The 23,045-nt window shown below is 41.2% G+C and overlaps 1 protein-coding gene across 1 annotated transcript; it reads right to left on the bottom strand.

Moving 5' to 3' along the window:
• Positions 1 to 19,751: 19,751 nt before the first annotated feature.
• Positions 19,752 to 22,137, bottom strand: LOC134464835 (fish-egg lectin-like). The gene is made up of 4 exons (XM_063218170.1): positions 21,912 to 22,137; positions 21,379 to 21,596; positions 20,378 to 20,505; positions 19,752 to 20,065 (listed from the first exon to the last, which is right to left on the bottom strand). Exons 1-4 carry the CDS (start codon positions 22,135 to 22,137, stop codon positions 19,927 to 19,929), a joined length of 711 nt encoding a protein of 236 aa, XP_063074240.1. The 3' UTR covers positions 19,752 to 19,926.
• Between the last annotated feature and the right edge of the window lie 908 nt (positions 22,138 to 23,045).

Raw genomic sequence — 23,045 nt, 5'->3', positions numbered from 1 at the left:
CATTCAGCTTGCTGCAATGACTGGTTCATTCCGCGGTAGAACACCCGCTCAAGCTTTCTTTTCTGGCGCTCTGAAGGGTTTCCCTCAATCTGACCAATCGGCTTCAAGAATTGAATTGCGCGGATACTCTGTCTCGCCTTGTGACCAATGGAAGCTCGGCACTGACCACGCCCCCTAGGTTGTGTTGGCGGGGCACGGGGCAGTCGGCGCGGTATATGTTTGCTACTAAACAACCACATCCCTTTTCCTTGAGGCTATGACAAGTCTGGGGAGGTGTGTGTATGGTATGGCGCGCACCTTAGAAACCTAATTAATGAAGTCAATAACTGAGGCTTTGTTGTAAGGGCCAGAGAGATTGTAGACCCACCGTGGCTTCAGCTAATTAACGCCACCAGAAGGAACACAGATGGAGGTATGAATGGCAGTTTTTGGCGCTACCACCGCGGGAAAATAGTGTAATTTGAGGTGAAGCCTAGGGTCCGCCCCTAAAGGCCACCCCTCTAAACCCGGACAACCCCAGTTACATAACAGACCTTTGGCTACTGCCGTTTTAGGACATGTCAATAACCATAATTACAGAACTTTTGATCAAACTATTGATGACATAACTTAAACTTTTGATAGCACAACTTGAATACGGTAGTTGATAATATAGAAATGTGTCATGAAAAGGTTACAACATGCTAATATCATAATGTTGCAGGATAGTATAGGGATAGGCCTAATGTGAAAGGGACCTACCAAGAGGTGAGACCAGGCTGTGGAACTCTGATTAAACAGGCTGATGCACTCAAATAGGGCCTACCCAGCTGGGATGTTTTTATTATTAGAAATAAGCCTGTGTCCATGGGGACCCGGGTTTGAGTTCTATGGGCCTTCTTCATCTCTCTCTCTCTCCCCCATACTTTCCTGACAGCAAGCATACTAAAAAAGTTCTTCAAGTTAAATTAATTCCATATCACAAGTGAAATATGTTTCGGAAATGCCTACTGAATTCCAGCAGCACATTACAATATCAATTTGCGCATACCTATCCCATAACCAATCGTGTCAGTTGTAGCCTATTCAAACAAACTGCAAGCTTCTATTGTCGAGTATTGTGTGTCATCAAAAATTCCACCCTTCCCCGCTTTCAGATTGGCTCCCTACTTCAGGCTAGCACTTTGGGCGAGCTTCCATGCTGTCTTTCAGATCGGACCATGTGCAAAGCAAGCAGCATGGGATTTCCAAGGCTACATCTGGCCCAGGGAAGGGACACCAATGGAAAAGTCAAATGCAGCAGATGGTGCTGAATACACAGCAGACAGACAAGCAGGCGTTTGTTGATTGGGCAAAATGCAAAAGGCCCTTTCCTGCAAACCAAATTATTTTGTCTGATTTGAACACTGTTTTGGTTTAGATAGGCATTTGTGCTTGTACAAACTGTAGACAACTTACGACCAAACATCAAAAAATGGCAGTTTCTTTTCTTTACTAGAGTGTCTTTATTGTGCACAACATTTCAAATATCACAGCCGCCCATGTGTGCCAAGACATACACAAAAGCAACCAGTATGTCAATAGAGGTTGTAAGACAAACCTGTTTCATTGCCCTATAATAGACACTATAGGAAAATATAATTAGGCCTTCAACCTAACCGCATTAATATAACATTGAAAAGAGACTTTTGTGAAAAGTGAACCATTCTTAACGACAAATCAATATGTATGGTACTATGTTATAACATAATGTTTGGGACATAATCAGACATCACGCTGCTCTTTATTTACAGTATTTTATGATTTTCAAGTTTTCCCAAAATGTCTTGTGTCTCTTTGGAACACTTGCCTTCTTACTCGTAGAAAAGGCATTTATATAACAATTATTCATAAACAATCTCCTTCTTCATAATAGGCCTATTTATATATGTTTATATTTATATTAGGGAGTGCATCAGGTGTATATGAACAACGGACATTCAATTCAAAAGTGAAGCAAACGCAGGGGTGGGGCACGACCCAGAAACCAGAGGAAAATCGGCATTTCCTATTCGACTCTATGGGAGACTTGAAACAATGTATCCCCTTTAAAATTCTTGCAGAGTCTACTCTATTTCGTGCAAATGGTAGTTTCCCATTCGTTTCAAACAATCTCTTTATTCGAGAGAGCTATTCAATGTGTAAATGACCAATGAGCATTGTTAGTTGGTTTGATTGACAGAATTCTTTCAGAATTCTTTTGATTGACAATCAAAGCAACCGTGTTCCTTTCAGTGCTTCTTGCTTACTAAGGTGCATTACTAAGTTACGAATCCGGAAATTTAGGGATGAAGAATCCTCACAGATGAATTAGGGATGCTTCAAATTTGTTGAAGGGAATAAAGCAGAAACACGCTGTCTGTATAGGTCAGTGGGTCCATGGAAGAATTCAAGGTAAGGTAGGTCTATCAGGAACATTTTGGCTTACACATTTCCAAATATTCAAATATGCTTTCTTGGAAAAGGAAGGAACATTGTAGAAAAATCAGAGATGATCAAATAATGGGTCAGTTGATGTTATAACCTTACTGTCACCAACATTTCTAATGACTGAAAGTCTGCATTTCCAAAATACTCAAGCCCAAGATGCACTTAAGCATGAAAGTGAAGTGAAAGCCCAACTGGGAAACTCTAACTCCTATTGTCATTGTGACACAGCACTCCACAGCACATAAGTGAACACTGCACACAACGAAATTGCATTTATGCCTCACCCATGCAAAGGGGCAGCCCCCGGCGCCCAAAAGGGAGCAGTGCAACGGGACGGTACCATGCTCAGGGTACCTCAGTCATGGAGGAGGATGGGGGAGAGCACTGGTTAATTACTCCCCCCACCGACCTGTCATTGTGTATAAAGTTTTAGGGATGATGTGATCGACTATTTTTGATATATTGCCTAAGGGGCACCTCATATTTAACCCCTTAGGACACGGCATTATAAATTAGCTGTTACTAGAATGGCAATGACTAAGTTGTAGTGCATTACTAAAGGCCCCGTGCACTGTCATAGTAATGTAGTACTATAGTAGTTAACTTTCAATATCTATTACAGCGTGCCACAGGAGGTACGGCGTGCATTAAGGGGTTAAGTAGGCCTACTACTTATGCTTAGGCACTACTTCAGAGTCCCAATATGTAGCCTCGTTGTGCAGATGGGCCTGCTGGTGAGCCCTTTCAGTCTTTGCTGAAAAGGCTAAACTATTTATTTTTTCTAAAGATGTTTTTGGTCTTTTACGACTTTATCTGACAGAACACTTTGAGAGGTAGACACGAGGTGAATGGGGAGAGAGGTGGGGAGGGGTCGGCAAATTAGCCGGGCTGAGAATCGAACCCGGGTCGGCCGCATGGCAGACAACCGTATCTCACGCCTTTCGTAAAGTCTTCACGAAAAAAATAGAGTAATTTTCGTGGTGCATTCACGTTATTGCCCGCCTTTCGTAAAGTCTTCACGAAAATAATAGATAAATTTTCACGCTGCCTATTCACTTGAATTGCCCGACTGTTGCCTAGCGACCCACTAGTTTGATGCCCTTTCGGTAGCCTACCGTCACATGGTAATCAAACATTTCAAACAAGCAATTTAGGGTTAGGTTTAGGGTCAAGGTTAGGGTTAAGGTTAGGGTTAAGGTTAGGGTTAGGGTTAGGTTTAGGGTTAAGTAGGGTTAAGGTTAGGGTTAGGTTTAGGTTTAGGTTTAGGTTTAGGGGACATAAGGCGTAAGTACCGAAAATTAATCTATTATTTTCGTGAAGACTTTACGAAAGGCGGGCAATAACGTGAATGCACCACGAAAATTACTCTATTTTTTCGTGAAGACTTTACGAAAGGCGTGAGATAGGGCTCTGGCAGATGAGTGCCCTACCGGTTAGCCACGGCAGGGCCAAGGCTAAACTATTTCATAATAAAATATATTGCATGACTGAGAGGGTGAAGATTAAGGGTTTGGTCATAACAATCTTTGGTGACAGTAAGGTTAGGCCTATTGCATAGGTTCTGCGAAAATGGGTTAAGGGTCTCGGTAATGTAGCACTGGTGTTATGATGTAGATGAGTCTTTGTAGCCATGAGTGAACTGGCGAGTCCATTTACACAAAGAGGCTATATAATGTTGCCCTTTTATGCAGATGGGATCACCAACGATCCCATTCACTATGTGCTGAAGCTTGACCACATCATAACAACGTTGCCATGAGAGTCTTATATGAGATTAAGACCATTATCTTTTGGTGGGTGATTACAGAGGTGATTACAGAGGTTCTGGATGAAAGGGTTAACGATCAGCCTCCGAACGACTTCAATATCATTTATTTCTGCTGAGTAAAAGTTTAGCAGAAGGGCGCTGTATTTCGATGCAGGTAAATACTGCAATTCTACACAAACAATGGCACTCGATGGCTGCTGTGCTTTAAATGATGCCTGGACCTGGCTGCATAATCGTCAATGACGTTACTTTGTATCTTAGGTTTGCATTTCAAAATCAACTATGTGTTTATTTGGTATTGTATTGGTTATATCCCAAGTATGACAAACACTTCTCCTATAAACACATTTCTTCACTACAAAGCTTATTGCCTGCATTTTAGAGCACATCAATTTAACCAATACCCTTACTAATACTAACAGGCTATACACTTTCAGAGAGAGAGAGAGAGAGAGAGAGAGAGAGAGAGAGAGATGACTTCATGGTGCAGCGTTGTCAGCAGTGCCTGGGTCAGAATGGACGTTAGGTTTTGAACAGGTAATGACAAAGAAATGATGTCTATAAAAAATATGAAGTAGCCTATGTAGGATTGTGGCCAGGCTTGCATTTCAAAATCAAACGTGTGTTTTTTTGTTATTTTATTGGTCATAAACCAAGTGCACATGGCAAACACTTCTGCTGCAAACAACTTACTGCCTGTATTTTACAGCACATCAATTGAACCAAATTCCCTCAATGTCCCCTCACTAATATGAACAGACTATTACATTTTGCATTTTTTTACATTTTGGGGAGAGAGAGGGAGAGAGAGATGCCTTGAGGTGCATGCAACTTTATTTTTCCAGCCAGCCTAAAAACCTTAGAAAACTTCCAAACATGCATAGGCCTAAGTGTAGGGTATGATAACAACCCAACATAAATAACAACATAAGTCTATGTGTTTACACAAAAACTGATACATCCATTGTACTTTTTAATGTGTGATAGAATTTACAGACATAATTTTAATATTTTGTCAGCGCCGATTCTCAAATGGATCACATTGAGTCCTGCAACAGTCACTGAAAGGAAAACAATCATTGGAGGCGACTGCAAAAAAAGAATGGACATTGGTTTTTGAACAGCTGATAAAACAATAAAATTATGTCTGCAAATGTTACCCTTTGAAAATTACACAAATCTCAAAAACATCTATGGACTACAGGATTGTGACCAGAGCCGCAAATGTGCTGCTTATAGAAACTGTGCTGCCTATTCCCAAATTTATATCTTGTGAATATTTACAATGTAATAAACTAGTAAATATTTACTAGTATGACAAAAGTACAGTAAGTTTTACAACTAAAATGTCTATCACTGGAAATTCAAAGTGTAATTTTCCAAGTCATAAAGTACTTAAAATTTGATAAACGGTGGTAGTATGTATTCAAGAAAAGGGTAAATGAATGTGAATGAACAGCATGCATTCTGGAAATACACTAAAAATATTACATGCATATACATTGCACACTTATCCCTGCATTACACCACTGCCCAGAAATTACCATAACACAACAGAAGAACATCAGTGGTGTGACCTTTAAGCTCGACCAAATATCGAGAGACATGACACATGAGAGAATAGTCCCTCAAGTGATTAAGGTTGGCAAAATAGGCTACTAGGCTCGTAATTATTTGAAATTAAAATTAAACAATGTGGACCTGGTCTAATATAGTCCTCTTTGCATATTGTTTTGATCATAAATGAAATGGGTCTGTAAGGAAAAGGTAGGCTATATGATTTTTAGTAAAGTACTTTACTTTACTTTACTACAAGTTGAAGATACTTTGCCTCTAGGCTTCATCAAAGGGAGGGCATAACACACATAAACCATCTTGTCGCATCACACCAACAGTGTGGGACACCTCGACCAAGGCTGCAAAGTACCCAAAACTTGTCAGGTAGGCTACAAAAAATCTTTACCTTTCTAGGCCTTGAAAACAAAGCAGTTTATATAGGCCTAGTATTTCTCAAAATATGTATAGCATTTCTTATTTATAGTTTCCTTTTAATGGGATTATCAAGGTATACCTCATTTAACAACAATTAATCCTTGTTGCACATCTAAGTTTCATTCTTCAATCTTTCCCAGGTCCTCTTTCATCCCTTTGGAACACTTGACCCTTGTGTTTCTTCCATGTCACTGTGAGATTCTGCTCAGGATTGTGTTTTGATAACGCCTGGTGGATCTGAAAGTAACACAAATATACATGTGTAGCTTCATGATACAGTGGAATAGATCTTCTCCTTAATGCACACCATACCTAGCCTGATTATCATCCACTTTCAAATCTCTTCGAGACTTGGTCTGACCAAGAGCATAACAATTTACGTTTCCCAAACGGCATGGTTGATGTGCCTCCCTAGGTTTGCTACTGTTTGACTGGTGTCCGACAAAGTGGGTGGAGTTTCTGTTTTTATGGGTGATCAGAAATGATATTTGCACTGCTCTTGGCCTGACTAGAAGCAGCGCAGAAGGTGTTGCGTGACTAGGAGGGCGTGGCCTGGCTACGCCATACCTATGTAATAGTCATTGAAAAGTTAAGTACCATAGTACTACAGTACTATGACATAACACAGGGCCTTTAGTAATGTACTACTTAGTCATTGCAATTGTAACAGCAATTTTATAACACCATGTTTTAACGGGTTAAATGCTGCAAAATGTAATCAAACTAACCTGTTGGAGGATAGCCTCATGAACAAGATGATCGTTGAGATTGTGTAGACTATTTATTGTGACTCTGACTGACTGATGCCTCACAAGATCTGTAAGAGAATCGTCATAGTAAGGGTTATTTTTTTTATTATTATTTGGAAAGGAGTAAAAGGAAATTAATTTGGGAAAGTTTTCTCACCTCTGTGGCAATAAAATGGTTTAGCATTACTGCAGACGTCGTACACAAGTGTATTAAGAGTCCCATTCAGAAACGCACATTTACGGGAATTGTATCTTCCACCTATCCACTTATCTTCGTGGGAGTGAAAGGCGAATAGGCTACCGTCCATCCATCTCCACCTGTTGTGGAGTCCGATCCAAACGGCTTGATCCCCTGCCAGATCAGCTAAGGCACTCTTGTCCGCTTCATTCCGCATGCTTGCTAGGTCTGTGTAGTTTGCCCTGCAGTATTCCAGGGCACTGGTCCAATCCATCATCCTCTCAATTAAGAAGTACTTGAATTCTGACAAAGATCAAAGTCATTGAGGTAGCAAGTAAATAACCAAAATGCTCACTGACATATAGAAGGATAAAGGATTTTTTAACCAAGTTCTCGCATTTCAACTTACCAGCATTTTGACACACAAAGTGTGTCTCGTTATAACAGTACTCAACGTGCCACTGATCATTTTGAAAGAGGACACACTGCCTCACATCTCCCACGGGTGGTTTTGAATTTGACCACTCAAGAAAAGTGGCATCTTGACTGCTGAAAAGATGGTTTTCTTTGATCGACCAAGACCACGAACGGGCCACATGTTGCAGTCCGATCCAGCCTGTTTTCACAAGGGTCCCTGCAACCTGGTAGAGGGGCTTCAGGTCTTCATTGCGGCGCACTGACGCCAAGTCTGAGTAGGTGGATTGGCAGAAATATTTGGCGTCGTTCCAGGTCATTGGAGTATTCACAAAGTGGTACTCACGAATCACACTGCAGTCATGTGCCCAGAACCCTAAAAACATTGTGGAATAGTTTCTATGAATCGTGGATTGAATATTTGCAGAATCACAAATTACACCAATCTTTCATTAATCATTTTGTATTTACACTTGGAATATTTATTAGTTACTGTATGTTTCTAAACTGTGGAAGCTACCATAATTAGAAATAAATTTAGGCCTACTGTACCTGTGAAAAGTATTAAGATACCAAAATCCATTTTTGTGTGTGTCTGTGGTCTGATCACGTTGAAACATAAATCCAGAACATTATAACCAAAGAAGAATGTCCCCTCTTGTCAGTGAAGAGCTAGGGACATCGTTGTTTTATAAGTGAGTGCTTTTGAGTGCTTTGCATTTGTTAGTGTTAGGGAATTTGCATTATGCCCATCTCCCCTCACAGGGTTATCATGCTCATCTTCCTTCACTATGGAATAGTTTGGGTGGGCCTTAAGACAGGACAGTGAAGAGACAGCAGGAACCGAGTGGGAGAGAGAGATCGCAGGGAAGGGCCAGGAAATGACCCGGTCCAGACTCAAATCTGGGTCATCTGGGTCATTCCACCATGACATTTTATTTGCCTTCAGAAGTTAGGGTTGTGTAAATCTAGGAGCAAACAGTGCAACAGAGTATTGAACAAATACAAACACATCAGCGAACAATAAGTGGGGGGCAACACCAAGGGACGCTCACACCTTGGCCCAAACACACACACACACACACACACACACATATATATATATATATATATATATATATATATATATATATATATACACACACACATATATACAGGGATCTTGAAGGCCTCTATGCCCCCCTCCAAAGATGAGCAGGTCTATATGTTGTGGTATTGCGCTGATCAAGGCGGAAATATTTGTGCTGGGCATTGTTGGTGGATTGTAGCACATTTTGTAAAAAGACAAGGAAAAAGGTGTGCATGGCTTATGTGTAATTTCCCTTCTGATAACTTTTAATAGTCTTAAAATAGGAAGAGGAAGAAAAAAAACACAACAATGGGCCAGCTCATCAATAATGTATTTAATAATTCCACCATCATTCTATTTTGTCCTAAGCCCTTTTTGGGAAAGGGTGCACTCTGTCTTAAATATTTCAGCCTCCGAAGGACAAACAAACATGAAATAGGTTACATTTAAAATCTAGAATGTTCATTTTGCACTAGTATAGTGTTCATTCAGCTCTAACATACCCAAGTCTTTAATAAAACAGCTCTAATCTCAAGAACTTGAATGCAGCGTATATGTCGCTCCAGGACACAATGGGCTAATGCAAATATAGTCAGTAACAGGATATCTCACTATTTACTTTCATTTTCATTTATTTTTGAAGAAAAGTGTCCCAATAAAGGGCTATGCATTTACATACAGGCAAGTACAATTCTACACAATCAAGCCGTTTACTGTTGAGTTAGATGGTGCACACCTCGTCTTGGCTGACCACTGTCACTACTACTGACACTGTTTTGCATCCTGGGTATGTTTGCATTTTATTTCTTTTTCAAAATCAACTTTGTGTCTGTTTAGTTTTGTATTGCATTTCTCCTAAACACACCTGGTAAATACAGATTTTACTGGGCGATTAAAGCAAAACCAATGAGACGAAAAATAAAATAACTGACATAAAAAAGTTGACATAAGCATGCGTAATGGGGTGGTACGATACCATGTAGCTGCAAGCAGCCTATTTGGTATGGTCATTGACATTTAAACAAGGAAATAAGGGAAGTCAGTAGAGAGCTATAGAAGACTCCTAACATTCAGTGGCAGAGATACAGAGACAAGAAAAACAACAAAGCGTTTTTATACCAGGAAAGTTGACTTAGTTAAGTTATTGATGATTGATTGATTATTGTTATACACTCTTTTTTGCAAATATTGTTCACCACATGCATGCATTTGAATGACTTTGACCCCTGACCTCTTTTACATTGTTGCCCAAAAGAGAATGGAGTCATTGCTTGCCTTAACTGAAAATTTGAAACTTTTTTTTTTTTTAAATCTGTAAATGTTAAAGAGAATTTGATAAGGTAGGCCTACTGTTTGTCAGTAAAGCTTGAGCCATAGCCTTTTTTCTTATCATTAATTCAAAGATCCTGCACCAAATAAGTTTCTGTAGCCATTTAGTATGTAATGTAGATTTAACTGTGGCTTTGTGTCCATCTCAGATGGACTTCCAGAAACAGTTTGTTGTTATTGAATCACAATTCCGAAAGTAGTTAAAAAATAATTCAGTATTTCTCACTTTGGTCCCAACTATCATGGCATTAAAATCATAGACAGTATTTCCAAATATCTGAATATAATTCTTAATGGAATTTAGTATTATTAGTGTCTCTAAGTATCTCTAATACAGTGTTTATAAACTCTAAACTTTAGTCAGCTGTAGTCTACTGTATGTTTATGTCTCACTCTTGTCTTCCTCAGATCTTCTTGTGTCCTTTTGGAACACTTTCCCTTTGTGTTCTTTCCACGTCACTGTGAGATTCTGCTCGGGATTGTGTTTCGATAGCTCATGTTGAACCTGAAATGCAAAACACAAAATACAAATGCAAAATTCAATCCAAGAGACACATGTAAGACATGTAAAACCTATTAAAAAGGCAAACTACATGTTTTTTTATGATTAGCTCAGTGTGACCCTGGGCCTAGTTGCAGCCTGTTTTCCCATGGCTGGTCACATATATAGTATAGGCCTATATTATACGTCTTCACCAAGTACTGTTAAGATAATGTTAACAAACTAACCTACCTGTCGGAGGATAATTTGACGAGTAGTATTGGAGTCCATGTTGTAAGGGCTGTTTATTGTGACTCTGACTGACTGTTGCCTCACAACATCTGTCGAAGAAATAGTGTTAGAATGGGTTTCTGACGCAGAAATGAACTGTCACAAAAATGTTTGCTATAAAAGCTAGGAAAGTTTACTCACCTCTGTAGCAATAGAATGGCCTAGTATTATGGCAGTTGTCGAATACAATTGTGTCAAGAAGACCCTCATGCAGGAATACACATTTATTATAAAGCACTTCAGGGTTGTATGTAGCGGTACGTGAGTGAAAGGCGAAGAGCTTTTTACCCTCTACCCATCTCCACCTGTTGTGGAGTCCGATCCAAACGGCTTGATCCCCTGCTAGATCAGCCAAGGCACTCTTGTCCGCTTCATTCCGCATGCTTGCTAGGTCTGTGTAGTTTGCCCTGCAGTATTCTAGGGCACTGGTCCAATCCATCATCCTCTCAATAAAGAAGTACTTGAATTCTGACGAGACAAAGTCAGGACAGGATTAATTTACCCACACTTTTGTCCAAGGCATCTGCAAAAAAATACCTGCTAAATGCCCAAGTCTTTTTTGGGAGAAGGTGCCCTCAGCCTATAAAAACCTAATTATCTCAGCCTCCGATGCACATAAAAACATGAAATGAGTTACATCTAAACACTAAGACCCTCAACTTGCATTAGAATGTGTTCATTCAGCCCACATTTTTAATAAAAAAATGTAAATCTCATGAGCCTGAATGCTGTGTCTATGTCGCTCCAGGTGCCTAGGTCAATGCACAACAGTAACTCGGGCCATTTGTGAAGTCTTTACGAGAAAAACAGAAAAAAAAACAACTTTAAGCCTTGTGGTGCCTTTAAGAATAGCCTTGTTTCTCGTGGTTGGGCGACGAAAGGGGGAACTGACAATTGGGGTATTTGGTTCTGGGGGGAAGAATAATGCGGACGGACGTCAACAATCGACGGTAATCAAACATTTCAAACAAGTGATTTACGGTTAAGTTTAGGGTTAGGTGTAGGGTTAGGGTTAAGGTTAGGGTTAAGGTTAGGGTTAGGTTTAGAGTTAAGGTTAGGGATAATGTTGGAGGAAGGGAGACATGGCATGAAGCTGACACAACGACAGCGCTCCCCTCCCGGAATGCACACATGCTGCTCGGGTGGTCTCTCTCTCTCACTCGCTCTCTCTCACCCTCTCTCTCTCACCCTCTCTCTCACCCACTCTCGACAACATCGCCCGTTGCCCAACTACAAAAAATGAGGCTATATCGTAGCGGCACCATGAAGCATGTAGTTAATTTTTCCCGAGAATGGGCTCCAATGCAGCATATACGCAAACAGCTTCCAGTATCAATGGGTTAAATTATGGTAATCAACTTATTATGGATAGCTTTCATTATGTTTTGGAAAATAATTCTTCAATAATGCATTGGTAACTCAACTGTAGCCTCTCACTGCAGATGGGGTTGCCGGCGGGCCTATTCACTATTTTCTCAAAATACTCAACTACATCATAACAGCATTGCTATGACAGTGCCAAGAGCCTTAAGTAACAGATTAGGACATAGGCATTACAATGTTGGTGACAGTAAGGTTATAACATCGGTGCTGTGCTAAGGGTAAGCCAAGACCAAGTTTGTCAACGTACCAGCATTTTGGCACACAAAGTATTTGTGTTCATCACAGATTTCTGTATACCACTGGGCACCTATAAAGAAGGCACACTGCTCCCAATCACCTTCAGGTGCGCCTGCCCACACTAAAAAGTTGACATTGTTGTGAAGAGGATTTTCTTTGATCGACCATGACCAGGCAAAGTAATTATGGTACAAGCCGATCCAGCCTTCCTGAACAGGGGTCCCAGCAGCCTGGTAGAGAAGATTCAGGTCTCCATTGTTGCGCACTGACGCCAAGTCCGCGTAGTGAGATGCGCAGTAAGCGCGAGCGTCATTCCGGATCATTGGAGAATTCACAAAGTGGAACTCACGAATTACACTGCAGCCGAGTGCCCAGAACCCTGAAACGAAATGTGAAATATATTTTCAAGCACAGCATTCCTTGAACAGAAGAATATATTATATGTGCATCTTTACGACGCAGTTCTCACAGCTGCAAGAGCTTTTAAAATGAAGACATGCAGAAATGGCAGAAATACACAGTAAAATATGTACACTAATAAGTTACAGTATACCTGTCAGAAAAAGTATGGTTCTCAAATCCATGTCTAATCCCCGTCACAGTGAACACTAAACAAACAAAAGATTATGCCATGCTCTCACTGCAGACGGAGGTCACTGTCTGTGTCCGAATGCTTTTGCTTTGCATACTTGTGCCAAGTAATTTGCATTATCAGCACTGAGACTCTTTTGCATGTTGTTCATCATAGTGCAAAATTACATTTCATCTGAATCCACAAAAAACAAAGGGCAGATTTGTGGTTGATCCGAGGCCAAAGTTTGACTTGGCAAACAGAGGAAAGGAAATTGAAACACATTGGGAAGTAATACCGTACAATAGTCTATATCACTCTGTGAAGATAAATGTTCCTGAAAAGAGCCTTCAGTTTGTCGTGATGGAGGAACCCCTAAACATTTTTCAAAGTCCTTAAATTCAATAGGCTGTAGCTAGTGTAATTCATGAAAGAATTGGGCAGCTCAGCTGATCAAGTACAGCAGTGGTTCTCAACCTTCATTGAACAAACGTCCCCTTCACCTCATCATAACCTCATCATTAGTCTGCCAATGCCCCCCTTAGTATTAAAAAATAAAATTGACTAATGCTCCCCCAATGGCAACCTAGCACCGCCCCCTCTCAGCTATATCTTTCTCAACTCCCTCTTGCGCTCCCCAACACCCTCTAGTGCAGTGGTTTTCAGAGTGGGGGCCGGGGACACCAGGGGGCCCTAGTTTGGCAGGAGAAATATAGCACAATATAAATGATTGAATGAACTGAATAACTAAAATGTAAAACAAAACAATCAAAAAATAATCTAAACACTCTGTTATTTTATATATCCCAGAAGGACACTGCCTCACAGCCCTACACTATGGTTGTGAAAGGGGGTGCAGAGGAAAAAAAAATAGTATGGCACAACAGGCACAAGGGGGCCTTGTCTGGAATTTGCCAGTATATGGGGGGCCTTGTCATGGCAAAGTTTGGGAACATCTGCTCTAGGGCTCCCAGACTCCTCCTGAAGGTCCAGAGGTCCCCCATTGAGAAACACCCGTCTAAGACAAGCCATGCCCTCCAACCCAAAATTCTATCCATATAAACACATTACAAATTACAATGCCTCTTATTCGAGACATCAATCAATACCTACATGACTTTACAAAAGACATAAAAGTGTGTTTAATATGGTTTTATTTTTGGTTATCCTGTTGGATGTTTTCTGTTGGCCTAATTAGGCCTATCATATTCACAAGTAGGCTATAATCTTGGTCACTACCTCAACCGATACAGACGAAATTCCGCAGGCCCCTGCAAACTCTGGTGCCTCCTAATAGGGGCAGGCCCGCACCCCAGTTTAAGAGCCAATGAATTAATGTAACTGATACCTCAAGTACTTAAAGTGAAACTAAGTAGTTTCAGGAAAGTCAAAAAAGAGGAAAAGGAGAGTGCTGCGTTGGGTCAATTGTTTGTAAAAGAATCAGGTGCTCTTCAGAAAGGACATGATAACTTCAGTAACTTGGCTTGTGACTATCTCCAAAATGTTAAGGTCCAAAAAGAAGGTTCCTTGTTGAAAGTGGTAGTCAGAATGATCCGAGGCACACTGATTTTAGTGAAAACAGTTAAAAACCCTTTATTTTAATGGATAACGCCTACGCGTTTCTTCATCAGGGCAAAAAAAAAAAAAAAGCAGTAAGTAGTTTCAGGTTTCAGCCATTTGATGAAACGTCTACCTGCTTTGAATGCATTGAAATATTCAGTGCTCAAAGGTGTCTAACATCACATGGAATAGGGCCATTTACAGCTGATATTGTCAGGCCAATTTACAGCTGAATTGTCAACTACTGAAGCAAATCTCGAAACATTGTTGCGTTATTAAAATATGTTGTATATAGGCCATAGGTCCTATCTGATATCCCAGCAAAAAAAGTGTTTTTTTTATTATATAAAAAAATTAGACAACAGGGATGTGTATTTAAATAACACATCAAATATTCTGTGCAAACAAGGCATATAGTGCTTTAAATGTCAATTGAATCAGCACTTATCTTGTGTCATTGACAATTGGTGTTATTTTGCATCCTGGGTACGTTTGCATTTCATTTCTTTTTCAAAATCAACTTTGTGGCTGTGAGGTGTTGTGCCCTTTGCCAATTGGATTTGAATAATTTAAATTGATGTCATTCCAGCAGTGTGGGAGGGACAAGCGTTGTCATCCCATTTCAGTTTTTTTGGGGGGTGGAAGTTCAGGCTTGAAGTCAACAGCACCTCCTGTCCTTTCCGATGACCTCTGTCCTTCTTGCCTTGGTGTTGGCCCGGAGAAAACAATACTGTGTTTGCCATACAGTGCGACTCTTTGGGGCTTTTGCCTATTCAACACACAGCTTACAAATGAGAGAATGAGCTTTTGAGTTATGTTTTTGCAAGATATTGAATAAAAATAGAGATCCTGAAAAGTACACTTGTTAAACTATTCCGAGAGGGAAGAGGCTGTTCCAGAAACATAGGAGATGTTTGTGGTTACAAGACATCAAACCGACTGGACTGAGGACACCATCAGGAATGCCCGAGTCTGTGGCGCCCATGTGATATCTGAAGTTATCGTGAGCATCCAATTTCTTCTTTGGAAAAAAACACCAGTGTTGTGCTGTACATTGCCAACTTTGCTTCAACAATGCGTGTGCAGCCCAATTACGTCACATCTGTGTACAAATAGGGGTCTGCATGACAACAGTGTAGAGCAGCAGTATTTACTTAGGCCTACTTACTTACTTACAATTACTTTGGCCTACTTACTCATTCATTCATTCATTCATTCATTCATTCATTCATTCATTCATTCATTCATTCATTCATTCATTCATTCATTCATTCATTCATTCATTCATTCATTCATTCATTTTTTAACCCTCCAGCTACAGGCCCTACATTTCCAGTTTGATATTAATCACATATGATACTACTTGAAATGATGCCCCCCCCCATCCCAATTAAATAATTAAATCACAAGTTTATTTTTATTTTTTTACTTCTTTACAGTATTTTCGGTGTGTGGTGCTGCATCAGTGATCAGTTTGAAGAGAACTAATTCATAACACTTTACTAATACTCCTTGGAGCTTAAACCCAAACTGGAGTATTTTTGTGAAGTAAGATGACTTGTGAGTGTGTGGTGCAGAAATGATGCAATCTATTTCATATGTGTGGCATGTCTCCTCCCCACCCCCCCTTACACATTTAAAATCCAACTCCACTTGTTATGAAATCTTCACGACATTGCACTGAGCTTGGCTCAGTTGGACAATCCTGTTAAAAATTCAATTAAATTCATGGCTGGGGTTGGGGCTATGAAAGTTTAATGCTATTTCCAAATTCAAACAGGTGTACAGCCAGGCAGCCATGTGAGAGCCTACGCAGGAGAACTGAAAGGTTGCCTATTAGAGTAACAATATCTCTCTCTCTCTCTCTCTCTCTCTCTCTCTCTCTCTCTCTCTCTCTCTCTCTCTCTCTCTCTCTCTCTACCCCCTTCCCTCCCTCCCCCTCTCTGGTGTTGCGGTAATAAAGTGTCATGCCCTTAGTAGGCACTAGGGGGCACTCTAACTCCTTACAACAGCTTCGCTGCATTAGAGTTGATGAGCTGATGGGAACATGCGGTGTCATGCCATTGCGTAACCAATGGCCCAAACCTAATGATTGCAGAGCCATCAGCCAGTGACAGAGTAGCTGAATTAGATGTAGAATTTATTTTGCTAATGTGTTCTTTTATGACATTTCATAGGTCTGTTTGTTGACATTCATGGCATGAGGGGGAAAAAGTATCTTGATCTGTTTTAATGCACACATTATTGTAGGCCTTCACAAACACAATCAGATAAGCAGGTATGCCATGTGAACACACACACACACACACACACACACACACACACACACACACACACACACACACACACACACACACACACACACACACACACACACACACACACACACACACACACACACACACACACACACACACACTTTTCATATATTTTTTCATGCAGAAGGCACAGTAAATGACATCTCTCATATCTCATATCAACTACCGAGTTTTCTCTCCTCATCTTGTAGCTATGAGTGGAAAACAACATCCCAATGGATCTGCTCTCATGTTGATATGAGCAAGGAAGCCGTTAAGGGGGTACAAACTAAAGGGTCAGTTGTCCCGGGGCCAGGGAGGGAGGGCCCCCAGAATTGGACATTCATTGCATTTATTGGGTGGGGGGCCTTTTCAGATGACTTTGTCCTGGGCCCGGCCAAAGCTGTCATATGAACAATTCGTTGAGCTGAACTCCCAAACCATTACAAAGCGCTCCTGTAATCCTACAATATATAATAGTAAGGTTACGGCTGCTGTATATTACAGTAACAGGCTACTTGTATCTAATTTTTTAAAAATCAGCCCATCTCAGCAGAATACTGACCCATAATAAAAAAATAAATTAAAAAAGCAGTGTTACGGTAATTCAACACTTAGTCCCTTATATTAAGACATGGACCTTGTTATAAATGAGCTGTTACCAGAGTGGAAATGAACAAAGTTTTACTGTAATGTATTACGAAAGGCCCACTGGTAATGGGGCTACGGGGTATTCTGAGACCAAATACATTCTAGATGATAGACTCTGACAAAGGAGGAGAGGGAGAGGAAGAGAGTCCACAGGGAAACTATTTTAAAGGTCAGTAGCGCCTTGGAGTAGAGTATAGAGGGAGACAACCGTGTCTGTCACGGTCCCTCCCTCAATGGCAAGAGTGGGCTGCACAAGTCATCTGGCATACAGGGCATTTTTCCAATAGTCCAATAGTCCTCAAGAGCTGATGCTGTTGTTTATTTGTCCTTTTATTTTGCTTTGTTTTTCCGTAGCCCCTTAATGCACGCCGTACCTCCTATGGCACGCTGTAATAGACATTGAAAGTTAACTAGGCCTATAGTACTACACTACTATGGCAGTGCACGGGGCCTTTAGTAATACATTACGACTTGGTCATTGCCATAACAGCTCATTTAAGTGTGTTTTTTGTGTTTGTCTAATGTGTTGATATGTGTTCTGTGTAAACGCTTAGACTCTCTGTGCCCATACCAAATTTCTCTCTAGAAGAGACAATAAAGGCTCATCCTATCCTATCCTATCCTATCATTTATAATGCTGTGTCTTAAGGGGTTAAAAGACAGATTCACAGGGGTGGGTGGCTAATGGACCAACTTTAATATAGATAGTGTTCTGAACCAATCAGAAGGGAGTACAAGGCATACAAGAACCAATTCATGAACAATAGACGACCCCCCCCCCTTTTTTTCTATTTTCTTTCCCTCTCTCCCCTCTGTGTGTGTGTGTGTGTGTGTGTGTGTGTGTGTGTGTGTGTGTGTGTGTGTGTGTGTGTGTGTGCGCGCGCGCACACGTGCGTGTGTGCCTGTGTATGTTCATATTACTTATAACTCAGTCACTTTCTATAGGCTAGCTGAGGGTGGGTAAATGGGTGGGAGTTTGGGGAGGGTTGTTCACTGAGTGCATTGCACAATTGTAATTATACTGTCTTTTTTTCTGAAGAAAATCAATAAAAACTGTTAAAAGAAAAAAAAAGAAGGGAGTACAAGGGGTCCAAAAGTGAGGGGGGGTATCTTGTGTGAGTGGGCAGGTCAAAATGCCTGGGACCTTTTTCTGGTCTCAGTCCGGTTCTGCTGCCAAGAGTGGGCCGAGTTCATCCTGCTGCCTCATCATGGTTTCCTTGTTGGAGAGGAACTGACCCCTGCACTGCCCCCCATCTCTCCCACAACCCCCCTATCTCCAACACGCTTGTCCCAGACTCAGCACTGCCCATCTATCTTGGTTTGCAGAGGCGGAAGTAGTGTAGGTGCTAACAATATCCTACATTCGCGCAGTTTGATGCATGCACACATACGTACACACGCACGTGTACACACACACACATGTACCTGTACAGATGTGCAGACACACACATGCAGATACACACACACTTGCTGTCTCTCACACATGTATACGGGCACACAGGTTAGACACACAGGTATGCAGATACACACACACGCACACACACACACACACACACACACACACACACACACACACACACACACACACACACACACACACACACACACACACACACACACACACACACACATCAAGTTCGAAAGACGCTCAATGGGTTATAATGTTTAAGCTTTGTGTAACCTCGACAGAGAATCATTTAAATTCCGAAGTATTTAATTCAGAATTATTCATTCTGAATTAAAAACATCATATAAACGTGGCAACTCCCAGGGATTCTCCAAGGGAATGCACTGATGTCATACACTAACTGGCTCCCGGCTGGGCTAGTCCTTTTGTGTGATGGTATTTTAAAGCATTAGCGATGACCTTGGTTGGTGTATTCGACAGCCAGGGATGGAGGTATGGGTTCTCTTGAGACACACATCAAGGCTGACCCTTCCTCCATCACACACATGCACACATGCACGCACATAGCCTACACACTCATGCAGGCACACGCGCATGCACCCAAGCACGCACGCACACTCACACACAGAATGTCCTACATTCACTGGTAGCTTCCATGGTTATTGTATGGATAGATGTGTGTGAAATGTTTTACAGACCTACTATACTACTATACCTACAAAACATTTATTGAAGATGCTGTACATGTGAAAACATTTAGAAATCAAACAAAAAACAAACAACATACTGTACAACCCATGAACTATGTGTGTAATGGTACTTGGAAATCTCCATTACATAGCCTACAGCTATTACTATTATTATTATTATTATTATTATTATTATTATTATTATCATTATTATTATTACTATATTGCTTCAGGAAACAAATAATACTTAATACCGATTTTAGTAAATTTAGTACCTAATACCATCTTTTTTAGTCATTGTGATAATACTGGACACCCCTTTACACCCCTTTTCCCATTACAAATACAATGTTACAAAATACAGTAAGTGACTTGAAAACAAGTGCAAAAAGCAACTTCAAATGACCGCCATCATACACAGTCCAGAATGGTCCCATCTGCACGGAGAGCCCACAGGTGTCCCAGGTCATAGGACACGTGCTTGTACCTGCTCCCATCCCCCACTGGAGTCCACAGCACTCCCGTGGGGTTACATGACGTCACACCTTCCCTGCGGAAGACCAGATCAGAGAAGCGTAAGAATGTGGCTGCATGCAACATACCGGTAGTTTATATTTTGGTTGATCATGCACAATGGAAAGCATCTTAATATGCTGGTGTTTGACAGGAGCTGTGAGAATACTCTATTTCGTATTTGATGATTATATCTATAGCATATCAAGCGGCAGCGCCAGTAAATGGTGCCGTCCCTAAAAGCTTTGTTGTGGTGCCTGTTGGGGCTCCCTCTTGCATGGGCGAGGCATAAATGCAATTACATTGTGCACTTTATAAATATGGCCGTGGGACTTGCACTTTCATTTACCTGCGGTAGATGTGTCCCGCTGGGGAGACTCCATAGACAGTGCCGTCAGATGCCACCTCCACCATGGCCAAGGAGCCTGGGACATGGGTCCAACTCATAGTGCCGCCACAAGATGCTGGGCTCACTCCCTAAATATTGCAGCAGGATCGCAATGCAAAGGAAGAACACAGCCTACCTTAGTATTGTTGCTGACTGAGTCAGTTCTGAAGGAAAAGGGGTACAACATACTAGCAAGCTGTACCTAGTGGCTGGTGAGTGTATGTAAACTAGGTGCAACAACCATTCAACATGGGTAGGTTAGGCTATATGAAACCTCCTGCAGCAGAACTGTCGAGCAGGAAATGAAGGAAGAAGGACTATCGTGGCAACAACTAGAGCAGAGGGCCCAAGACAGGAGAGGATGGAAGACTTTTGTCAATGGCCTATGTTCCTATGGGAATTTAAAGGCCTTAGTAAGTAAGTAAGTAAGTAAGTAAGGTCATATGAAAAAAAAATCTCTCTGCACAAAAACACTGAAACACATAGAGATAGGGACGAGGTGATGCTAAAGCACCTGCTGCTTTACCCTACTGGAAAAATGCCCTTTTTAAATTGTCACAATGTATTGTAGTCCATGTTGAGATGACAATCTACAAATGCTTCACGATCAAAAGCATGTGACAATAATACAATAAATAGCCTCTATAACCTAGTAAGGCAGCCAGAAGTTCATCGTGCTTCAGCACCTGCCCCCCCAAAATGTATATGCACTGCACACCACTGCTGAAACATTAAGAGATTTCCCCAGCTTGTTTCATTACATTACACTACATTGCATTACATTTAGCAGGCGCTTTTAACCAAAGTGATGTACAAAGAGGACATTCAAGTAAGCACAGTGTGGGGTCAATACAGAGCACATCAGGACGTATACAAGTAATGAGTAATGAGTATACAAATAACAAGTGTCACTTCCTTTTAACCCATTGTACTGTATTTCTTCTGCAAACGTAAAAACCCACCTTCATCATGTAGATGTTGTTGTGCCTGTTAACACCCCAGCAGCCTATAGGGCCGCAGCTGTAGTACTTGAGGCCTCCAGGAATATGCAGCCAGGGCGTTGGGCTTCCAGGCCCCTTGAATCCCAATACTCCGTCTCTGCTCATGCAGTAAATGCCGTCTGCTGAATTCACACCTGAAATAATATGCTCTCCTCCAGCATCCACCTGCTTAAGGCCACCTAGAAAGAAGACATTTAAAAAAAAGACTTAACATTTTTTATTAAAAATGCATAAAACACATTTCATTTAGCTCATCCTGATATATTGGGTGACTTGCGCTTAGATTACATTTAGATTAATTATTTAAGCACATGGCAAGGTAGCCCTGGAGCAATTGGCTATTTTACACATGCACGCACACACACACACACACACACACACACACACACACACACACACACACACACACACACACACACACACACACACACACACACACACACACACACACACACACACACACACACACACATTACAAGTGGTTATGGGTTCACCTGGAACTCTGACACATGATCCCGCCACCATCTTGTAGATTTCGTCCTTCAGGCCGATACCCCAGGTTCCAGCTGATCCCACACTGATGTGTTTGAGGACGCCTGGTATATGTTTCCACGCACCATTGTGAAGAGTGTAGATGTTCTTACTGTCTGATATGCCGACCACTTGTCCTGCCCCGGCATCGATCTGTCTTAGGCGACCCGGAACCACTTTACACACCATCGCTGTGCAGAAAATAAAAATGTTTCAATATACAATACAAATGAAAAAAAAAAAAGTAGGCCTACATCAATTACAAACAGCAGATAGAGCATATGATCAACTCAATGTGAAAAAACAACACCAGGCAACACTAATTCATTCTGAAATATTAATTTAACTTCATGAACTTGTTTTATAGCCCATGGACATAATGTGCACTCTGTTTCTGAAATGTGTAGTACTTACCAAAGCAGAGCAGATGGCAGTTACAGAAAAGCAGGAAGCTTATGCTGGCTCTCATGATGAATGTGGATTCTCTTTCACTACCACTCACACCGCGTGTTGACAGTGTTTATATACCGTACGCTTGGCCTACTCCCCTGTGCTATCTGCTTTATTTTCTCCTTGATAAGAGTTTCTGGTAAAGTGCCTTAAATGGGTCTTTTGCTATTGATTAACACATCTAGCCTCAATTGTTCTCTGCAGGGACAGCACACCAAGCTGAGGACCTCTATGAACAGGAACATCACTTTTTAAAAGTATTTTTTGGGGATTTTCTGCCTTTATTATTACACAGTGTGAGAGCAGACAGGAAGTGATTGGGAGAGAGAGATGTGGCAGGGCCGGGAAATTACCTCGACTGGATTCGAACCGGGGTCCACATGGGCAATGTAAGCCCAAATATGGGGGGCTTAGCTAGAACATCACTTTTGTAAGGGTGTAAATATTGTAAATATTGTAACTAGTGTGTATTACCACTGTTGGCACTTTTAAGATCCTCACAGAGACAGCAGGTTGGAGACATTATTTAATTGAGGTCAACCCATTTTCATTAATGCCCCGACCTTTATAGGAGCCTCGGTTAACTCACATCACATTTCCACCACTATGCTCCTCATTTCCTGAGTGTTACACAATATTTAGGAAGT

Source organism: Engraulis encrasicolus, chromosome 15 (genome assembly GCF_034702125.1).
Source record: "Engraulis encrasicolus isolate BLACKSEA-1 chromosome 15, IST_EnEncr_1.0, whole genome shotgun sequence".
NCBI lineage: Eukaryota > Metazoa > Chordata > Actinopteri > Clupeiformes > Engraulidae > Engraulis > Engraulis encrasicolus.
Note: the sequence above shows the minus strand (reverse complement) of the source record. Positions and strands in the feature narration are given on the sequence as shown.

Coding starts and splice junctions, on each gene's coding strand:
- LOC134464835 (XM_063218170.1), bottom strand. CDS start 22,137: ATGGTGTGTAAAGTGGTTCCGGGTCGCCTAAGACAGATCGATGCCGGG. Junction 21,597..21,911: donor ATCATGTGTCAGAGTTCCAG/GTGAACCCATAA, acceptor TCTTCTTTCTAG/GTGGCCTTAAGCAGGTGGAT. Junction 20,506..21,378: donor ACAACATCTACATGATGAAG/GTGGGTTTTTAC, acceptor TGCAATATTTAG/GGAGTGAGCCCAGCATCTTG.